This window comes from Acomys russatus, chromosome 7, assembly GCF_903995435.1.
Source record: "Acomys russatus chromosome 7, mAcoRus1.1, whole genome shotgun sequence".
Lineage (NCBI taxonomy): Eukaryota > Metazoa > Chordata > Mammalia > Rodentia > Muridae > Acomys > Acomys russatus.
Window position 1 is genome coordinate 51,477,171 of NC_067143.1, and position 17,313 is coordinate 51,494,483.

Here is a 17,313-nt window from a genome sequence, read left to right on the forward strand (position 1 = left end):
AATACTCTAATTTATTTATTTATTTTTAAAGATTTATTTATTTATTATTATGTATACAATGTTTTGCCTGCATGTCTTCTGCAGGCCAGAAGAGAGCATCAGATCACACTATAGATGGTTGTGAGCCACCACTTGGTTGCTGGGAACCGAACCCAGGACCTCTGGAGGAGCAGTCAGTGCTCTTAACCTCTGAGCTATCTCTACAGCCCCAAAGACTCTAATTTATTTAGTTACTTTTTTCCTAATGTGTCTTTGAAGATGTCCCTGTACTGTCCTATCAGGAGGTTCTTATTACCTTCAGCAATGCCAAACCAGGAACATGCCAGCAGTGCTTTCAGAGGGACTGTGCTTCCTAAAGAAGCCTGAAATGCTCTGAGCTGCCCAGTCTGGTCCTGCTTCCTCAGGCTGGCCTGTTGTCCTGGCCTTCATTTCCACTTTCTCTCTGCTGTTTCAGGCATTGGCCCTGGGTCTATCTGAATTCCCACCAGTGGCAGGCTCCTTCTCCCACTGGGCTCTGCTCTGCTGTGGCTCCTCCCCCTGGAATGTAGTTTCTCCTTCATTCCTCCCTTGGATTGCTCACACCTCCTCCTCCTTGCTGCTCTTGGCTCTACACTCCCTCTGTCCCCGGCTAATCTATTCTTCATATAACAGCTGGAGTGATCTTAAGCACATCTGTATATGTACCCTTTCTGCCTAAAGCCTTTACAGCCTCTTTACTGAATGAAGACTAAATTCCTCCTACACACACACACACACACACACACACACACACCTAAACAAACATACACACAGAAACACAAACATACATAATACATACAAACACACATGGAAACACAAACACACATATATACACACATACATAACTACACACACACACACACACCAGCACCTTGGCATGGTGTGGCCTGATTTTTGCCCAATTTTCTAGCTTTGCTGGGGACTCTCGTAGGGGACAGATGTCCCAGACTGGATTAACATGAACACGCAAAGATGAGTCAAGGATAGCACTCAGAGTTTTGGTAGGGCAGAGTCAGAGAAGTTTCGGAGTGTTAACTGCCCGTGTCTCCAGGGAACAGCAGTTAGCTGCAAACGCAGAGACGACACCTCCCACTCCAGCCCTCCCTCCCTCTGCCTTTCAACCCCTTCACCAAGCTTTGAGTCTAAGTCCTAGCTCCTTTTATTTGCTGGGCCCTTGGCTCAGCATTTCCTCTCTAAGGAACTTTGCTGTCTTTTCTAGAAAGCAGAAATCATTCTTAGACCTTCAACTCCCCGGTTTTGTTTGTTTGGTTGGTTTTTTGAGACAGAGTTTCTCTGTGTAGTTTTGGCTGTCCTGTCCTGGACTCGCTTTGTAGACCAGGCTGGCCTCAAACACACAGGGATCCACCCGTCTCATCCTCCTGAGTACTGGGATTAAAGGTGTGTGCCACTATGCCCAGTTTGCCTGTTAGGCTTGGATCATCAGAGTCTATTCCTGGAAGCCCAATTGAGAGTCAGAGTCCAGAGTCGATGCAAAAGCAAAGGAATTTTTTTGAGCCAATGGGCTGGGGTCCACCAAGCTCAGAAGAGTTGGAAGACTTCAGTCTGTAAAAGCAGAGGGTTTTATAGCCGGGCGGTGGTGGCACATGCCTTTAATCCCAGCACTTGGGAGGCAGAGGCAGGTGGATCCCTGTGAGTTTGAGGCCAGCCTGGTCTACAATGCGAGTTCCCCTTACCCCCGAAAAAAGGGGGAAGCAGAACTCAGCAACCATAGTTAGTTATCAAGTGATAGGCTAACAATAGGTGACCTTTTAGGTGAATGGGGGTCTGAGGTAGTAAATTCCAAATAGGGTGGGATGGGGACAGTAAATTCCGAGGGCAGGGTGGAGATGGAGGTGAATGGGGAGATTTTTTTTTAAACTCCGGCCTGCAATTCTTAACTTGCTTAACAGCGCTGTTGTTATGATGGTTAGCCAAGCCACCTAGAATCTCACATTGCTTAGCTGACAATGTTACTGTTATGCCGGCTGAGCTCAGGCCACCTGGAATCTTACAGCCAGTGTGCTCTTTTTGCTTCATGCTTAATGTTTGATGCTGTGAAGTCAGCCTGTTGCAGCCACCAAGCCCATGTTTTGCCATCATGGATTCTCATCCCTCTGGAACCAACCATAAGCTGAAGGAAGTCAATTCTCCCTTAAGTTGCCTTGGTCACAACAGGAGAGCATAATACAGCCTCCAAGTTTAGCCGTGAGTCCTTTACTCTCTGTGTTTTCTGGGCCACAGTTATACAATCCAAACCACTGTAGTACCAGGATGCTGAACTAATGGGGTATCCAGCCTCTGTTCTTGCCTTGTTCCGTGTCATCTCCATCCAACAGTGTGCAGCACAGCCTTGGAAAATATAATGCCAACACTATTATCTGCATGACAGGTTATGTCCAACCTCTTGACAGTAGGACCTAATACTGTCATCTACAATGTTCACTCACCAGAAAAGCTGTCTAGTCACACAAAAATCTCATAGATGTTTTTCTATGGGCCACATTTATGGGTATTCTTGGTTGCATGCGTCCCACAGGGCGAAGATTAGACACAATTGAGGCCCTACCTCTCTCTTTACATCGGCCTCCCAAGCACCTCACTTCTAACTATGAGACTGGTGGTGTCTGACCTCTGCCTGCCTTACCTGCATTCACTCTTCCTGTTTACCAAACCCAGACACACCCTCCTGGTTCCTTGCTGGTTCTTTAGCCGGCAGCCCTTCATGTCACCTGCTTCTCGGTACAGGTTTCTGCCCAAAGGTCACCTCCTTGAAAAGTCTTATCTAAGGACGTTAGCCCTGGCCACTGTGTTTTGTTTCTTCCGTAGCACTTACTACTTACTACATTTCTCATGATTACTTACACAGTTGTTTATTATTATTATTATTATGATGATGATGATGATGATGATGATGATGATGATGTTTGGTTTTTTGAGACAGGGTTTCTCTGTGTAGCCTTGGCTGTCCTGGATTCACTTTGTAGACCAGGTTGGCCTCGAACTCACAGCAATACACCTGCTTCTGCCTCCCAAGTGCTGGGATTAAAGGTATGTGCCTCCAGGCCTGGCAGTTTTATTAATTTTGATTATTGAATGAATACATACTTGCATGGTGGCACATGCCTTTAATCCCAGCACTCAGGAAGCAGAGGTAGGTAGGGAGATGCAGAACAGCCAAGGCTACACAGAGAAACCCTGTATCTAAAGAAGAAAAAAAGAAAGGGGGGAAAAAAGGAGGCCATGGATTTGGGCAAGGTACTTAGTTTCTCTAAGCACTGGTTTACCTCATTCACTTTAGAAAAGGCAGCAGAGAATTTAGTTCATACAGCTGCAAGCGCCAAGGAGAGCCAGGCACACCGTTCACCCCCTCATGGGGTTTACAGGCTAGCAAGGATGCACTTACCATCTTGCATGGTGACTCCACCATGTACCAATCTGTTCAGTGTCCCTCGGTGTTAGAACCGTGCTTTCCAAAGCCAGTCCAGGAAGAACTACGTAGGGGTGGGGGCTAGCTGGAGCCATCTGGTGCATCTTTCTGGACTGTTTATTTTCCTGGGAAGTAATCTAAAACATTGTTTGTTTATAGTAACATAACCACAGATACTTACTGAGTAGGATGAAGAATTTGCCTGAATGGGCTCTGAGCCTTAGCACTGGGCCCTGTACTGATAGCATCGGGCTTGGAGGAAGCCTATGTGGGGAATACAAGGCCAGCCCTCTTGATTTTGGTTGGTGGCCTTTTGGGCTCACAAAATGAGCTTCCTGCTATCAACAGAGGATTCTATTCTGCTCTTTTCAAGACCCTCCCCCTCTTCCCCCCCTCCACACCCCTCCCCTCCTGCAGAAGGAAGGGGTGGCTTCCTGTTCTGCCCTGGTTGGGGCAAAGGAAGATCCCAGAGGCTAAGTAAGAGCAGGTGACCTTACAGACCTTAATCCATTTTCCCCTAGCTCTTACCATAGCCCAGATGTGGACCACCCTGCCCGTCCATTAGCCTCTACCCACCCTCCCCAATCTGGACATAATTCTAGTCATTATCCTGGGATATTATTACCAACTCTATAAACAGCACACTCTATGTAAACAGCATAGGTAACTGCTTCTGAACATAATTACAGGAGATGTTTCCAGACCCGCAATTGCATCAGAGTAAATGATAGCTTCCTTTCCTATCGTTAATACTCCGATATTAGGGACCTATCAGGGCCAATTAGTCAAACCCCAGCAGTGAGGGGGTGAGAAAGACCTCTCATTCTTCCACTTCCAGCAAAGCAAGACGGGACCCCTCACAATCCCTCATAGGAGACAATGGATTAAAACCCAGAATCCTCTTCTACCCCTCCTTAGCGTCTGGACTCCACCCCTCCCCCTCCTACTCCCACCTGCTGCTTCTATGGGGGTAGGAAACTTGAGGAAAGTCAAGATTTCCAAGGATACCAAGAAAGCTGCAGATCATAGGCTGTGGTGGACACCACTGTGCAGGCGCCTGCCCACAAGAACAAGTGAGTTCTTTCAACTTGTGGACAGGTCACCTGCTGGTCTTAGGACCCAGCCAACAGAACTGGAATGGCCTGTCCAGAGTCATCATTGCCGGCAAGTAAGCTAGGCGTGGGTGCTATCAACGATGCTAGATGCTACCGGCCACCAACCGGTCGGGCTCTCTGTCTCTTCCTTATCTCCTGTTCTCACCGCTTCCTCTTTCTGCCTGCCCCTCCCCTCCCCTTTCCACTCGCTTTTGCTCTCCAGCGTTGCAGTCCGCTGCCCGCCCCCACCCCTTCTTCCTGTCCCCGTTGTGCCGTTGGGTGGTATCTCTCCAAAAGGGCGGGGGCGGGGAGGGTGGAGCAAAGGGCGCAGGCCTGGCTAGGCTTCTGGAATCTCTCGCTGTCCTCACGCAGGGGCGCCGCTGTGGCTAGGCCTTGGAGTCTGCGGATTTTCCGCTTGCATCTACCCGCGAACACAAAGGCCAGCCCTGGCGTACGAGGAAGAACGCGCTCGCACCCACGACTGTGCACACACACGCGCAACTGCACAAAGACGTGCTACCTCTGCATTTATATTCTACCCCCGCCCCCCCCCACCCCCCCCCCGCTCGCGCGCACAGCTGTGCACAGGCACCCACACTGGCACGCGCTTTCGTGCACGCGCTCTCGTGGACCAGCCCCGGCCGGCCGCCCAGCCTTCACTCTCTGGGCGCGCACACGCAGAGCCGTGTACTGAGCCCCACACGCGCGCTCACACCCGCACGCTCCACGCCCCTGGCGGCGGCCGGGGCGCTTTGCTGCTGGAGCGACGGGCGGGGACCCGGGCGGGGGCGACGGCGGCGACAGCGGAGGAGGCGGAGCGGGGTAGCCGGGAGCGGGCTGGCCCGCGCTCCTCCTGGCGGCCGGGGATTTTCCAGCCTGGGCGCTGACGCCGCGGACCTCCCTGCGGCCGCCGCGGACCATGGGCGACAAAGGGACACGGTGAGTGCGGATGGCCGCCCTGCCCTGCACGCGCGTGGGGACGACCTGGGCGAGGGCACGGGCGGAGGTTCCAATCAGCGTCACCCGAGATCTGGCACTCTGTTCTCCGCCCAAGTCTCTTGTGTGGTCGCTGGCCAGAACCATGTGTAAGGACTGGGGCAGCTAGGGTGGGCCACCCCATCTGGTTCACGGCTCTTGGCTGAAAGAAGCTCACACACCCAGCACTGGCCGGTAGACTTGAGGACGCTCCGGGGTAGGCTGACACACGACACACGACACACACGCTCATAAACACACGAGCACCCTCCTGCTGCCACACACTGACAGCCGCTGCCACACTTCACATTTGTGACACGACGACGTCACACGTTCTCTCGAGCATACACTTGTCTGTCAACACGTTCTTGCTGACAGTCCTGTTAGCATACACAGGTCCTACTTGAACACGCACCAGCTGTAACGCACCTTGTGTTGCCACACACATGTGGGCATATACCGACACACGTATCCTATCACTTGGATGCTGCAGAGCACGCTCTGGCCAGTGCATGTAGTCAGCCCACCCTCTCTGACATGACACTGACATGACATGATCGGCCAAATGTCTAAGCTACACACCGAGGCAAACTACATAGGTGCACGTCAGAAAATGCCTGCACTCTCTGGAAATACAGGTCACAAGAGTGGAGGGGCTGTATCTGGAGCCTGGAAAGGCAGGTCCCATTCACAAGACTTCCTTCCCCTCGGACCTCCAAAGCGTATAGCTGGGAGCTACATCGAGCAGAGGAAGGTGAGGGGAACTGTTTTGTAGAGCCTGTCTTGAAAGGAGAGGTTAGGCCCTAGAAATGGAAACTAGGTCAAAGGAAGAGGGCTAGAGAGGGGGTGAGCAGAGGGGAACAGGTTAGCTCTTGGGGTCAACCCTTATGACCTAGAACAGCCTTGGTCACCTTTCTATCATTTCATCTTCCTGGCCCCTCCCTAGTCCTTCTTCTGGCATTCCTGCACCTGCTGTTTTTCTTTGCTTTCCTTGTTGCTCTTAATCTTCTCTCTGCCTCTGCCTTCTTCCTTTCAATATTTATTTATTAAGCCCCGGTTGTATACTAGGCATAGCATAGGGGATGAGAGATAATCAGAAAGGAGACGTCTCTGTGGTCACGTGTTGCCATCCTTAAACAAATTGATTTTTACCCATTGACAGCTGAGACTCTCCATGTGTGAAAGGGGCTCCAGAGCTTATTCCCATTTCCCGGGAGGAGAAACTGAGGCACTGAGGAATTCAGACACCTCAGGCTTAGAAACTGCCTCCCACGGGCCTCCCTACTGATGGCTCTTCCAGGAGGTGAATTTTCCTTTTCTGGTTTCCCCAAAGAGGAACCAAACATGTGAGAAAGGTCACTTGCCTAGCTTAAGGTTAGGAGGGGGACAGAGGCCAGAGCCCACTGTGTTTGTGGCTCTCCTCTGGGGCCGCTTGGCGCTGCATTGGACCCCAGGTGTGAGGATGAGTAGGGTACCCACTCTGCAGAGGCACAACCTTGGGAGACCGCAGCGGGTCATGAGGTGTTCGCCTTCACCTTGAGGCCAGTCTCAGTGCAGAAGCTGGCTGGTCAGCACTGTGACCCAGGCCTCTGTCCTTGGAGGCAGGATGCAAGGCTCTTTCTTCAGCCGCCTCCCCCCCTCTGCCCCAAGACCCTCTAGACCTGGAAGGTCATGCTTTGCACCCTGCTGGGTACAGCAGGGAGCCAGAAGCCATTGCCTTCTTTGTTCTCCAGTGTTGCTGGTGGCCAGGGTGACTCAGCCCTGCTGGGCCTCTGTAACTAGGGGAGAACTGTCACAGCTCCCTGACAGTGTGAATTGTCACAGGATGGGGACACTGAGTTTCCAGACACCTGTTGGAAAACCTGTTTGAGGCCATAGCTTTGCCCTTGACTCCCCATGGTGTGCTTCTAACCCCAGGGCGGGCCCAGGATTCCCATCTGTAAATTAGAGCAATCAGGAGCTCGATGAACATAGGAGCAGGAGTTGCCTATGCCAGGAAATGCAGACTTAGATAAACTCCACCTGTCCCTGCTTTCCTGCCTCTCCCGGTCCCTCTAGGCACCTTGAACTCTGCCATCCCCTTTCTAGACCTAGCTGGATAAGAAAGGCAAAATTACAAAGAGGCTTCCACCATTGTGTCCCACTAGCCGTGAGATTTTTGCTCTGCGAACTGGAAAGGACACTGCGAATACTAAATACTCTGTAGGCTCTGGAGTGATCACACCTATCCGCCTGTAGGAGGAAGCGATAATTAACACTAAACAAAACTATCCCTGTCCTCTGGGAAATCCCTAGGCTGAGAGAGAGGAGTCATGGGTCAGGAACATGCTAGCACCAAGATGGGACCCTAGCAGGGGTCCCAGGAACACAGGTTCATTCAGTAAACGAACAAATTCTTTTGTACCCTGGGGCTGGAGTTTCTAGAGCTGAGCCCAGAAGTCAACCCCAGGTGACTGTGATACAGGACTGTTCCTGTGGGAGGTGGAAAAGGAGCCTGTTCCCACCAGAGCCCTGGGCTGATTGTGGCTGGAAGCTGTCCTGGGTGTTGGGAGCTGCTGAGATTTACCTAGAAGTGTGAGGACGCTGAGGAAGGGAACCAAACTGGTGCCTCCTGTCAGCTCAGGGTGTGAAAGGAGACCTGCAGCCTGGGGGTGAGCCTTAGGAGGCGAACACGGGCCAGTCATCCCCCAGCCTGGGAATGTCAGGCTAAGGAGACAGCCTTTTTCTCCCAGGGTCAGGATTAGCTGACAGGAGAGGGTAGGGCAATGGAGGGACAAGAGCAAATCCTCCTCTCGGACAGGTGCTTCTGGCAGTGGCCAGGAGGAACAGGCCTTGAGGCAGAGACACTCGAGGAAGAAGCCTCAGAACCAAGGCTGCGGCTCAGAACTAAGGCTCCGGCTCAGAACTAAGGTTCCAGGAAGGATGGGGCTGATCAATAGCGGATGATCAAGGAAGTGGGGCTCGGCAAGCGAGATGGCTGATGGGACATTTGCTGCCTCTCTGGGGTTAGAATTATGTTCACATAGGGCTAGGGGCTAGGGGCATGGCTCTAGCAAAAATGCTTGTTGCTTAAGCATGGGGCCCTGATTTAGCAACTCCAGAACCCACATAAAGGCTGAGCATAGTGGTCTCCAACCCTAATGCTGGAGTGACCCTGGCTCAAAACATAGGGTGGAGAGAGTCTGAGGATGATATCTGATATTAACTTCTGGCCTTTACATACTTGCACCTACATGTAGATGCACATCAGCCCACATACAAGAAGTATGTGCATAATCTCACCGTGTTCTTCCCACAGTTTGGGGACGTAGGAATTGCTGGAAATAAGCCAGAGGAGAGGGAGCAAGCCCACCACCATTCAGCCAGCTAGCATCAGAACAGAGGTTCCCCCTGCTCCACCCCCCCCCCCAGTCCTCTCTGTTGCTGTATACCTCTTCTCAGAGGGAAAGGGGCTTGTCTGATCCACAGCTGGCCTTTCAACTGCCCCCACTCTAAAAGTGACCCGAAGAATCATCTTGGGCAACAGGAGCAATGGAGTGGAATTCCCTTTGCAGCAGATGCTGCTGAACTCTCCCTCCTATCCACTCCCTCTCTGGGAGGGAGGGTGGCTGTAATGGGGACTCGCAATCACCAGCTCTCTGTGAACCTTGGCTGTCTTTCTTGAGGTGGTTAAGCCCTGGGTGACCCATCTTGGCCAGAACAGGGGGAAGTCCTGTGGCTTTGGCAGGAGTGCTCCTGGGCTGCTGCTGGGTGTGGCGGGGAGCCTGGCCCAGTGTCCCTGATTCCCAGCTGGCCTCTGGGCTGCAGACTTCTTTGATGGCTCGTTTCCTTTCAAGTCTAGACCTCCTGGCCTGAGACTAAAACCTCCAGTTGGCATGGGGTCAGGGGTCCTTACTTGTATGCTCGCCTCCTCCAGGGCCTTTCCCACAGGCTGTGTTGGTTGAAGCCGGCAACAGGAGGCTCAGCGTGGCCTCCACCAAGCTATCCCCTCTACTGCTTGCTGAGGGGGAGGGGGGCACAGGCGACTCTCTAGCCAAGGCCCTTGTGTGTGGCAGGGGGCGGGGCCAGGAGTGGGCTAAGGGAGATAGAGGAGGTTTTGACAGGGTCCTTTGCACCTCAGGTTAGGGATAGAGGGGAAGGTGGGGCCTTGAAAGTCGTCTTTGTGGACACCGATCTATGCTGGGCCTTGGAGGACGTAGATGACCTTGGTATTGGGAGAAGGGAGAATGAGAAGATGGTTGGGACCTCAGAGCCTTGGAGAGCACTGGTGTGTGGGGTGGAGAGAGAAGCAGCCGACAGCTGAGGACAGCTGGGGCCTGGAGTCCCAGAAACAGGGAAGGGCTATGGAGGATAGAGGAGGAGCTGCAGCAAGATCCGCACATGTAGCCAGAGGGTGGTGGATGGGAGTCTGGGGGGTTGGTGGGGTGGTGCTGCTGAATACAGTAGGCAGAGGAGAAACAGGTAGTCCCTGCTTTCCTATGCACCCCCAGGACTTCTCCTCTGCAAAATGGTCTCTGAGCTTTTGAAATCAGGGAGGGCTTCCTGGAGGAATCCACGTGTTGTGGTGGTGGTGGGGGGGGGAAGCAGTGTGATGTGTGACCTGGCCAGGGCAGGCATGTTTCTGGAGCAAGGATCTTCTGATTCTGGTGGAGGTCTGGACGGGACTTCCTGGATCAGATGACCCTGAGCTGGGTGATGGATCTCAAGGAAGGCCTAGGTGGCAAGAGGGTATCCTAGACAGAAGGAAGAGAGCCCTTGACACTAGCTTAGGTGTAGGACTGTGAGGGTAAGGCTGATGGGTGCCGGAGCAAGTGAGTAGCGACCAAGTAACATGGCATATTTTTACCTGTACCAGGGGTGGGGGAGGGGGCCTTGTTTTCCCACTTGGTGAACTCTCTTTGGTTCTGGCTAAGTCTGCTTCCTGTTGGCGGGCCTGCCAGCCTTCAGATCTCGTTCTTGGGAGATGCCTGGCAGAGCTTTGTTGAGCTAGATTGAACTCTGCCCTCTTTATACCTCTGCTCTCAGCACCCGCCCTGCTCCCCCTCCCCCTGTGTGGGGGTCCTAAGTGCTAATGTTAGTTCATCTCCTCCATTAGGGATCTCTCAGAATCAGAGCACTACATCTCTTTTGCATTGGGGCTGGGTGTCCAGAGGATGTGGATCAGGGCTCACATAGACTGGGAGGTCCCAAGCTGAGGCTGTAGCACTCTTTTCAGCCTGGAGGCTGCCTAGGAGACCATGTCCCCACTCCACAGGGCATGGGGCTGTTTGAAGGAGCGGCTCATCACTATATGTATTCTGGGACAGGGCAAGGGTCTTCCTGGGCAGGTTTCCAGGCACTGCCCTGTCATGTACAGGATGGATCCTGTCCCCCAGGGATGGGTGGCTTGACTCCTAGCTAGGGAGTGGAGGATGGGATGTGGGTGAGCCTGGGTGGCTGTTTTGAGACAGGAACAAAGAGCTCTGTTGTCCAGCCCCTTCTTTGCCTCTTTCCTCAGAGGAGCCCTGGCTAGGTCATCTCTCAGGAGACAGCCTCCTCCTTCCTGGGACTGGCCCATCTCTAGAAGAACTACCTCAGAAGAACTCCTTGTTCCTACTCGGGAGACCTGATGCCAGATGAGGTCCCAGGAGGTCAGGCCTCAGGGGCTGGACCTCACAGGTCCCTGGAGGTCTATGTGATTGAAGTCCACACTGAAAGGATGGGGCCCTGTCTGGTGAGGTCCTCGTAGAGCTTGGGTCCCAGAGAGAGAAAACTGTTGGCTATAGAGCTGTGGCAGGACTCAGGACTGCAGTTCCTGAGCTGTGGGGCAGAATGTCCCTTCCACGCTGGCCTTGGTGGGGCCTATGGATTCACAATGGGTCCCTTTGGTACTCTTGTAATTTCACCCCTCTGATGTTGCTAACCAATGAGACTGGAAAGATTTTGGCAAAGAATCCAGGAAGTAGGCTGGGATGGACCATTCTAGGAGTGCTCCAGCCGTTGCTGACTGCTCACACACTGCTGTGAGATCTAGGATGTGTGAATCACCGACTCTGAGCCCTAGAGTCTCTAGAGAAGTCAAACCAGCCTCACGCACGAAGCCCTTCTCTTGCCTTCTCTTGCTTACAGCCTTTTCTTCCTGGGGTCAAAAATGGGGTGTAGGACAGCTCGGGCCTCTGTTACAGATGGGTGAAGCAGAGACTGCCAAGATGTAGAGTCCGTGGTGATGGAGGTAGGAAGGACATACCTCCTGCTTGCCTCTGTGGACAGCAGGTCTTCCTTATGTAGTGGCCTTTACTGTCTGAAGTCTCATCTCCAGCTGCCAGGGACATCAGATCAACTAGTCATTGGTGAGTCCCTGAAGGCCAATTACCCCTGACAGGTTATTCCTTCCTGGATATGTTTCTTCTTCTCTTCCCTTCAGCCTCCCCCCTCCCCCACCCCCAAGGGTTTCTCTATGTACCCAACTGTCCTGGAACTCACTCTGTAGACCAGGCTAGCCTCAAACTCACAGATCCACCTGCCTCTGCCTCCCAAGTGCTGGGATTAAAGGCGTGCGCCGCCACGCCCGGCTCTTTCAGAATCTTCAGGGATCACTTCCTTCAGGAAGCAGCCTGAGTCTCTATGGTACTCTGGCTGGTCCTCTTCTCTAGGCTGGCCTCTCTGATGCCATCAGCTCTATCAGGCATAGATTAGTTTGGCCTGGGAAGAACAGATTTCATGGGTTTTGAATCCCAGCTCTGACACTCAGAAGCTGAAAGTCTAACCCATTTGTTGAGTTGTTTGTAGCTCACTGCCTGGAAATCTGGGAGGGGGCTGTCTCAAGGCTTAGGTGAGTTGAAACAGGTATATATAGCTCAGAGTCCTGGCCCAGTGTCAGGGTCGATGGTGAGTGTTGATTGCTCACCCTGGGTCAGCCTTCCTCATCAAACCCGGGGCAAGGGGTGGGGGCGGGAGGGAGGGAACTGGCTGATTCATTTTCACACCCCAAAGGCTCCATCCTCAGTATGCAGCGGATGACTTGGCCCCATGCAGTACCCTTCCCATTTAACAGGCCAAGATCCATCCAGGAAGCCCTCGATGCAGTACCCTTCCCATTTAACAGGCCAGGATCCCTCCAGGAGATCTCCAAAGCTTTCTGACCTCTACCATCTTCTCATGCGTACACTTTCCTATCTCACTGCTCACATCTTGTGATAGTCTCAGATGCAGCTAGAACTCCTGCAAGGGCACCTGGCCCAGGTTGCCCAGCCCTTGGTATCTGTGCAGGCCTGGCATGGCACTGAGCCCTGTAAATGCTTCTTCAGTGAAGGAAGCGGGATTTAGGAGTTTCAGAGGAAGATGTCCTCAGAGGGGAGAGGAGGATTTCAGTGTGGCGTAGAGCCACAGGAATTAGATTAGGCTCCTGGCCCAGAAGGCAGAGGTCATGGGGTGGCCAACCTTCCTTCAATTAAAAGACGTAGTTTCTGATCATGGAACTTCCTGGCAGGGGATTGATGGCTTCTGACCCTGTTGCTGCTGCTGCTGCTACTGCTGCTTCATGGTAGCGCTGTCTGAGCGTCTCTCTGCTTGTCCAAATCTCATGGTACTAGAGATTGAACCCATGTGCACCAGACACGTGCTCTACTGCTGAGCTATAGCCCCAGCAGGGTCACCGGCTCAGGCTAGCCTTCATCTTCCTATATAGCCAAGGTTGACCTTGAACTTTCGATCCTTTGCCTCTACGTCCAGAGTGTTCAGATTACAGGTCTGCATCAATGTTTATGTGGTTTACATGGTGCTGGGGATTGAACCCAGGGCCCTGTTCATCCTAGGCAAATACACAAATACCTGATCATCTGAGCTACATCCCAGCCCCAAGTCCCACTTCTTAGCGCCATCTTCCCCTGACCCCTAAGCATGGGCTCCTTCTGTGTTGCTCATCCTCAGACGTCCCTGAGCCTTTCCTTCTTTGCTTTGGATGATGGCATGAGAGAGCAGGGAGTCCCATTGGAGGGCAGACATCTGGGTCGCCCTACAGTACACCCAGTGTGGTTTGACCTGGCTTGAGGAGGGGCTGTGGCTTCCCATGATCTGCCTGGATCAAGGAGCTCTTTATGCAGTTTGAGAGCTTGCCTTGGCTGGCAGAGCCTAGGTCTCCCCATTGGCTGCCCAGTGGGCAAGTGCTCAGAACCCATCTCATTATAAGGAACGGAATTCTGGGCACTGGATCCAGCAGGCTGTGGTCATAATCAGCTAATTAAACCTCCCAAGAATGGATGTTTGGCCCAGAGGAGTGTGTGTGTGTGTGTGTGTTGGGGGGGGGTTAGGGAGGATGGTGAGACTGGGAGAGAGCACGGGGGTGGGGGGCAGAGAGGCTGAGAGCTGAGGCTGCTGGGCAGAGCTGGGAAAGGGTAGCAGGAAGTGGGGAGAGGAGCTAGAGCAAGGAAAGAGAGGCAGCTATCTGGGGGAGGGCACCCTGGCAAAATGGGAGCCTGAACCCCGCTTCCTCACGGTCTCTCCTATCAAGGCAGGCTGCCCCTCTTCTTTGAGCCCTAATTTCTCAGTGTGTCAAAGTAGAGGTGAGAGAGGCTTTGGTCTGGGAAGTCTCTGGGGCTCTCCCCTTGTTTGACGGGTTCTGGGATGAGGAGCGGGGAAAGGCCCAAGCATCCCTGCTCTGCTCTGTGCTCAAGAGCAAAGGCATAGCCTCCAGCAGCCTGGATCTCGGGACAGTGCCTTGCTCAGCTGGAACCCTGAGTCTGGTTAGACCTGGGCCGAGCTGTTATGGGTTAGCTGGACAGGGAGGCCTGCCAGTAGCCAGCCAGGCTGCTGCTCTCCGCAGGCACCTCCTGTCCCCAGGCTGAGTCCTGCCCAGGACGGTCCTGTGATTCCAAATAGTGTCCTCAGGGAGAGAGACTGTTTAAAGCTCTTCCCTCCCCAGGGATGAAGTAGTGCTCCCCTCCCTCCCCCCCGGTGTGTGTGTGTGCAGGTTTGGGGTGTGAATTTTTTTGGGTGTGTGAGTGTGGATTTTACAGTAAGGCAACCTCACCTGCTACCCACTGAGCTCTCACTAGGTCACTATCATGACCCTGGTCAAGGGGCTCCTATTGTCTGGGTCTCACTTCGCACATCTGGGGAGTCAATGCTCCTATCACACTGGGTAGCTATGGGCCCAAGGGGTAAGGGGTTGATAAAATCACTGCTATAGATGGGAATGGTGTTGCGTCTGTGATGTAAGCACGCAGCAGGATTGCCTGCACCTTGAGGCCAACTAGCGACTAAGATAAAAGAGCCAGGGAGATGGCTCAGCTGGTGAAGGCCCTTGCTGCAGAGACTGCTCTCTATGCAAGAGAACTGATTCTCATGCACATGGACACACAAATAACTAGAATGTGATGAAATGTGCACGTCACTTATTATCCAAGGCTGGGAAAGGGACTTTGGCTTTGGGCGGCCTCTCCCCTCCACTCATCCCCTTCCTGTGCCTACTCCTGCCTTTCCTCTCCTGACTTGCCCTTGCCTGGTGCTATGAGCACTGCTGGATGATGGGCAGCAGGGTTGCACAGCACCCTAGGAGAAGCCCAGTCATGACATGAAAGGGAAGTGAGATTGCCCAGGGCCAGCGGTGTAGTGTTGGGGTGGGGTGCCTCCTCTTCGGCCCGGCCCCGTCTGCCAAAGCAGAGTCTCTCAGAGGAAGTGGAGAGAGAGCGCAGAGCTAGAAGCTCAGAGCAATTGCCAAGAGAGAGCCCTTGGCATCCCTGCCCCAGGCCTTCACCCCCTGTTCAGAGCCCAGAGCCTGGTTTGCTGCCAGGGAAGCCGGCAGGCCACTTTTTCACACACTTGAAAAACAACAGCCCTTCCTGGTTCCCAGCATTCAGCAGATGGGGCTGGAGGGATGTGGGGAGGTCTGGGGGACTGGCAGCACACGGCAGGAGGCTGCCTCTGCTTTCCCAGCCTCTTGCCAGCCGCTGAGTTGGGCTGTGACGTGCCCCCAGCCAGGGCTTCTGACATGGAGGACAGGCCCTGACTAGGAGGCTGGTTATATAAGTCAGCAGGACTCCCTGCTCACTTCCTCCTTCCTTCCCCAGTGAGGCCCTGCAGGCAGGAGGCAGGTGCCGCTTTGCTCAGAATCAGCTAGGCCCAGCAGGTTATGGTCCTGTACTGGGGTGGGGGGTGGTCTCCTTGTTGTGGGCTGTCTCAGTGCAGGCCGCTGGGTCCGCAGTGAGCATTGCCTCTTTCCACACCCTGAGGAGTCAGCTGCAAAGCTTCATTAGAGGAAGCAGCCAGCGGGGCCTGAGATCATTTGCCTACAAACCGCCCTCAGAAGGGAGCTGGCCTCTGCAGCCAGAAGAACAAATCGCCAGCATTTTTCAGTTTGTTCCGTTCCATTCCACAAACAGTTCTCCAGTGCTGGCTAGATGCCAGACCTCTACTACAAGGCATGTCCCTGGAGTGGCCCAGCTTACCACAGTGGACATTTAAGAAGCAGGTCGGTTTCAGGCGCCACCTAAGGGTGAGGCCTCTCCATGGCTGGTGTACTGGCCCTCCTGGAACCCTCAGGAATGAAAGACTGTCTCCTCTAGGCTGGGGTTTTCAGAAATGGCTTATTCCCTTTCTAATGGGCCATGCCACTCACCCCAGGAGGTGCTGATGACAAAAGTTTCTCTGAGGGTCTTGCCAGGCTCTGGGTCCTGTGCTGGACACCTATCAGCCTCTTATGGCATTTGCATGTTTGGGAGAGACAGAAAGTAAATGGCTGTAACATTTCTTTTATTTGTGTGTTTGTTTGCTTTTTTAAGATAGGGTTTCTCTGGGTAGCCCTACTTGTCCTAGAACTCACTCTGTAGATCAGGCTGGCCTTACTCTGAGGTCCACCTGCCTCTGCATCTTTAAGTGCTGGGCTTAAAGGTGTGCAACACCACTGCCCAGCTGGCTGCAACATTCTTTTTTTTTTTTTAAGGATTTATGTATTTATTACATATACAGTGTTCTGCCTGCATGTATGCTTGCATGACAGAAGAGGGCACCATATATTATTATAGATGGTTGTGAGCCACCATGTGGTTGCTGGGAAATTGAACTTAGGACCTTTGGAAAAACAGCCAGAACTGTTAACCTCTGAACCATCTCTCCAGCCCCATTCTTTCTTTTTCTTCCTTCCTTCTTTCCTTCCCTTCCTCCCTTCCCTCCCCCTTTCTTTCTTTCTTTCTTTCTTTCTTCCTTTTTCTCTTGGTTTCTTGAGAAAGGGTTTCTCTGTGTAGCCTTGGCTGTCCTGGACTTACTTTGCAGACCAGGCTGGCCTCGAACTCACAGCGATCCGCCTGCCTCTGCCTCGGGAGTGCTGGGACTAAAGGCGTGCGCCACAGCAGCTGTAACATTCTTAAGAGAGTGGTAAACGGTATCAGTTTACAACTGGATACAACAATCCAGGATTAAGGCTCAGAGGCCACTAAACATAACAGGGGAGACTTGAGCATGCTGTGGGAGATACATTTGATAGGACTCAAGAGATGAACTTGGTGGTATGGGAAACAAGCCTTCATCTGGGACTGGAGAACCCTTCAGGTCAGGTTGAGTTTCATGGCGTTCAGTAAGGAGCTTCTTGGGGATGCAGACTGTTTCAGGACGAAGCAAACAAAGAAAACACAACTGGCTTGAAACTAGTCATGGCAGTGCTTGCTTATAATCCCAGCACTCGGGAGAAAGAGCGAGGAGGAGGAGGAAGGCTACAAGAGTGAGGCCATCTTGCATCATAAGCTCCAGGTCAGCGAGGGTGACATAGTTAGTTATGCCCTAACCCCTTTATAAACAAAGAAATCAAGAGTGAAAGTGCAAGTGTCT

At 52.9% G+C, this 17,313-nt stretch overlaps 2 protein-coding genes across 5 annotated transcripts in view; one reads left to right on the plus strand and one right to left on the minus strand.

Moving 5' to 3' along the window:
- The window catches only part of Serpinh1 (serpin family H member 1), a 671,742-nt gene that overhangs the window by 166,771 nt on the left and 487,658 nt on the right, over positions 1 to 17,313 (minus strand). The window lies entirely within an intron of this gene.
- The window catches only part of Arrb1 (arrestin beta 1), a 68,408-nt gene continuing 56,425 nt past the window's right edge, over positions 5,331 to 17,313 (plus strand). For both annotated transcript variants that reach the window (XM_051149020.1, XM_051149024.1), the window contains exon 1: positions 5,331 to 5,478. In XM_051149020.1, the coding sequence (XP_051004977.1) occupies positions 5,459 to 5,478 (20 nt within the window). In that variant the 5' untranslated portion in view covers positions 5,331 to 5,458. The remainder of the gene's footprint in view (positions 5,479 to 17,313) is intronic.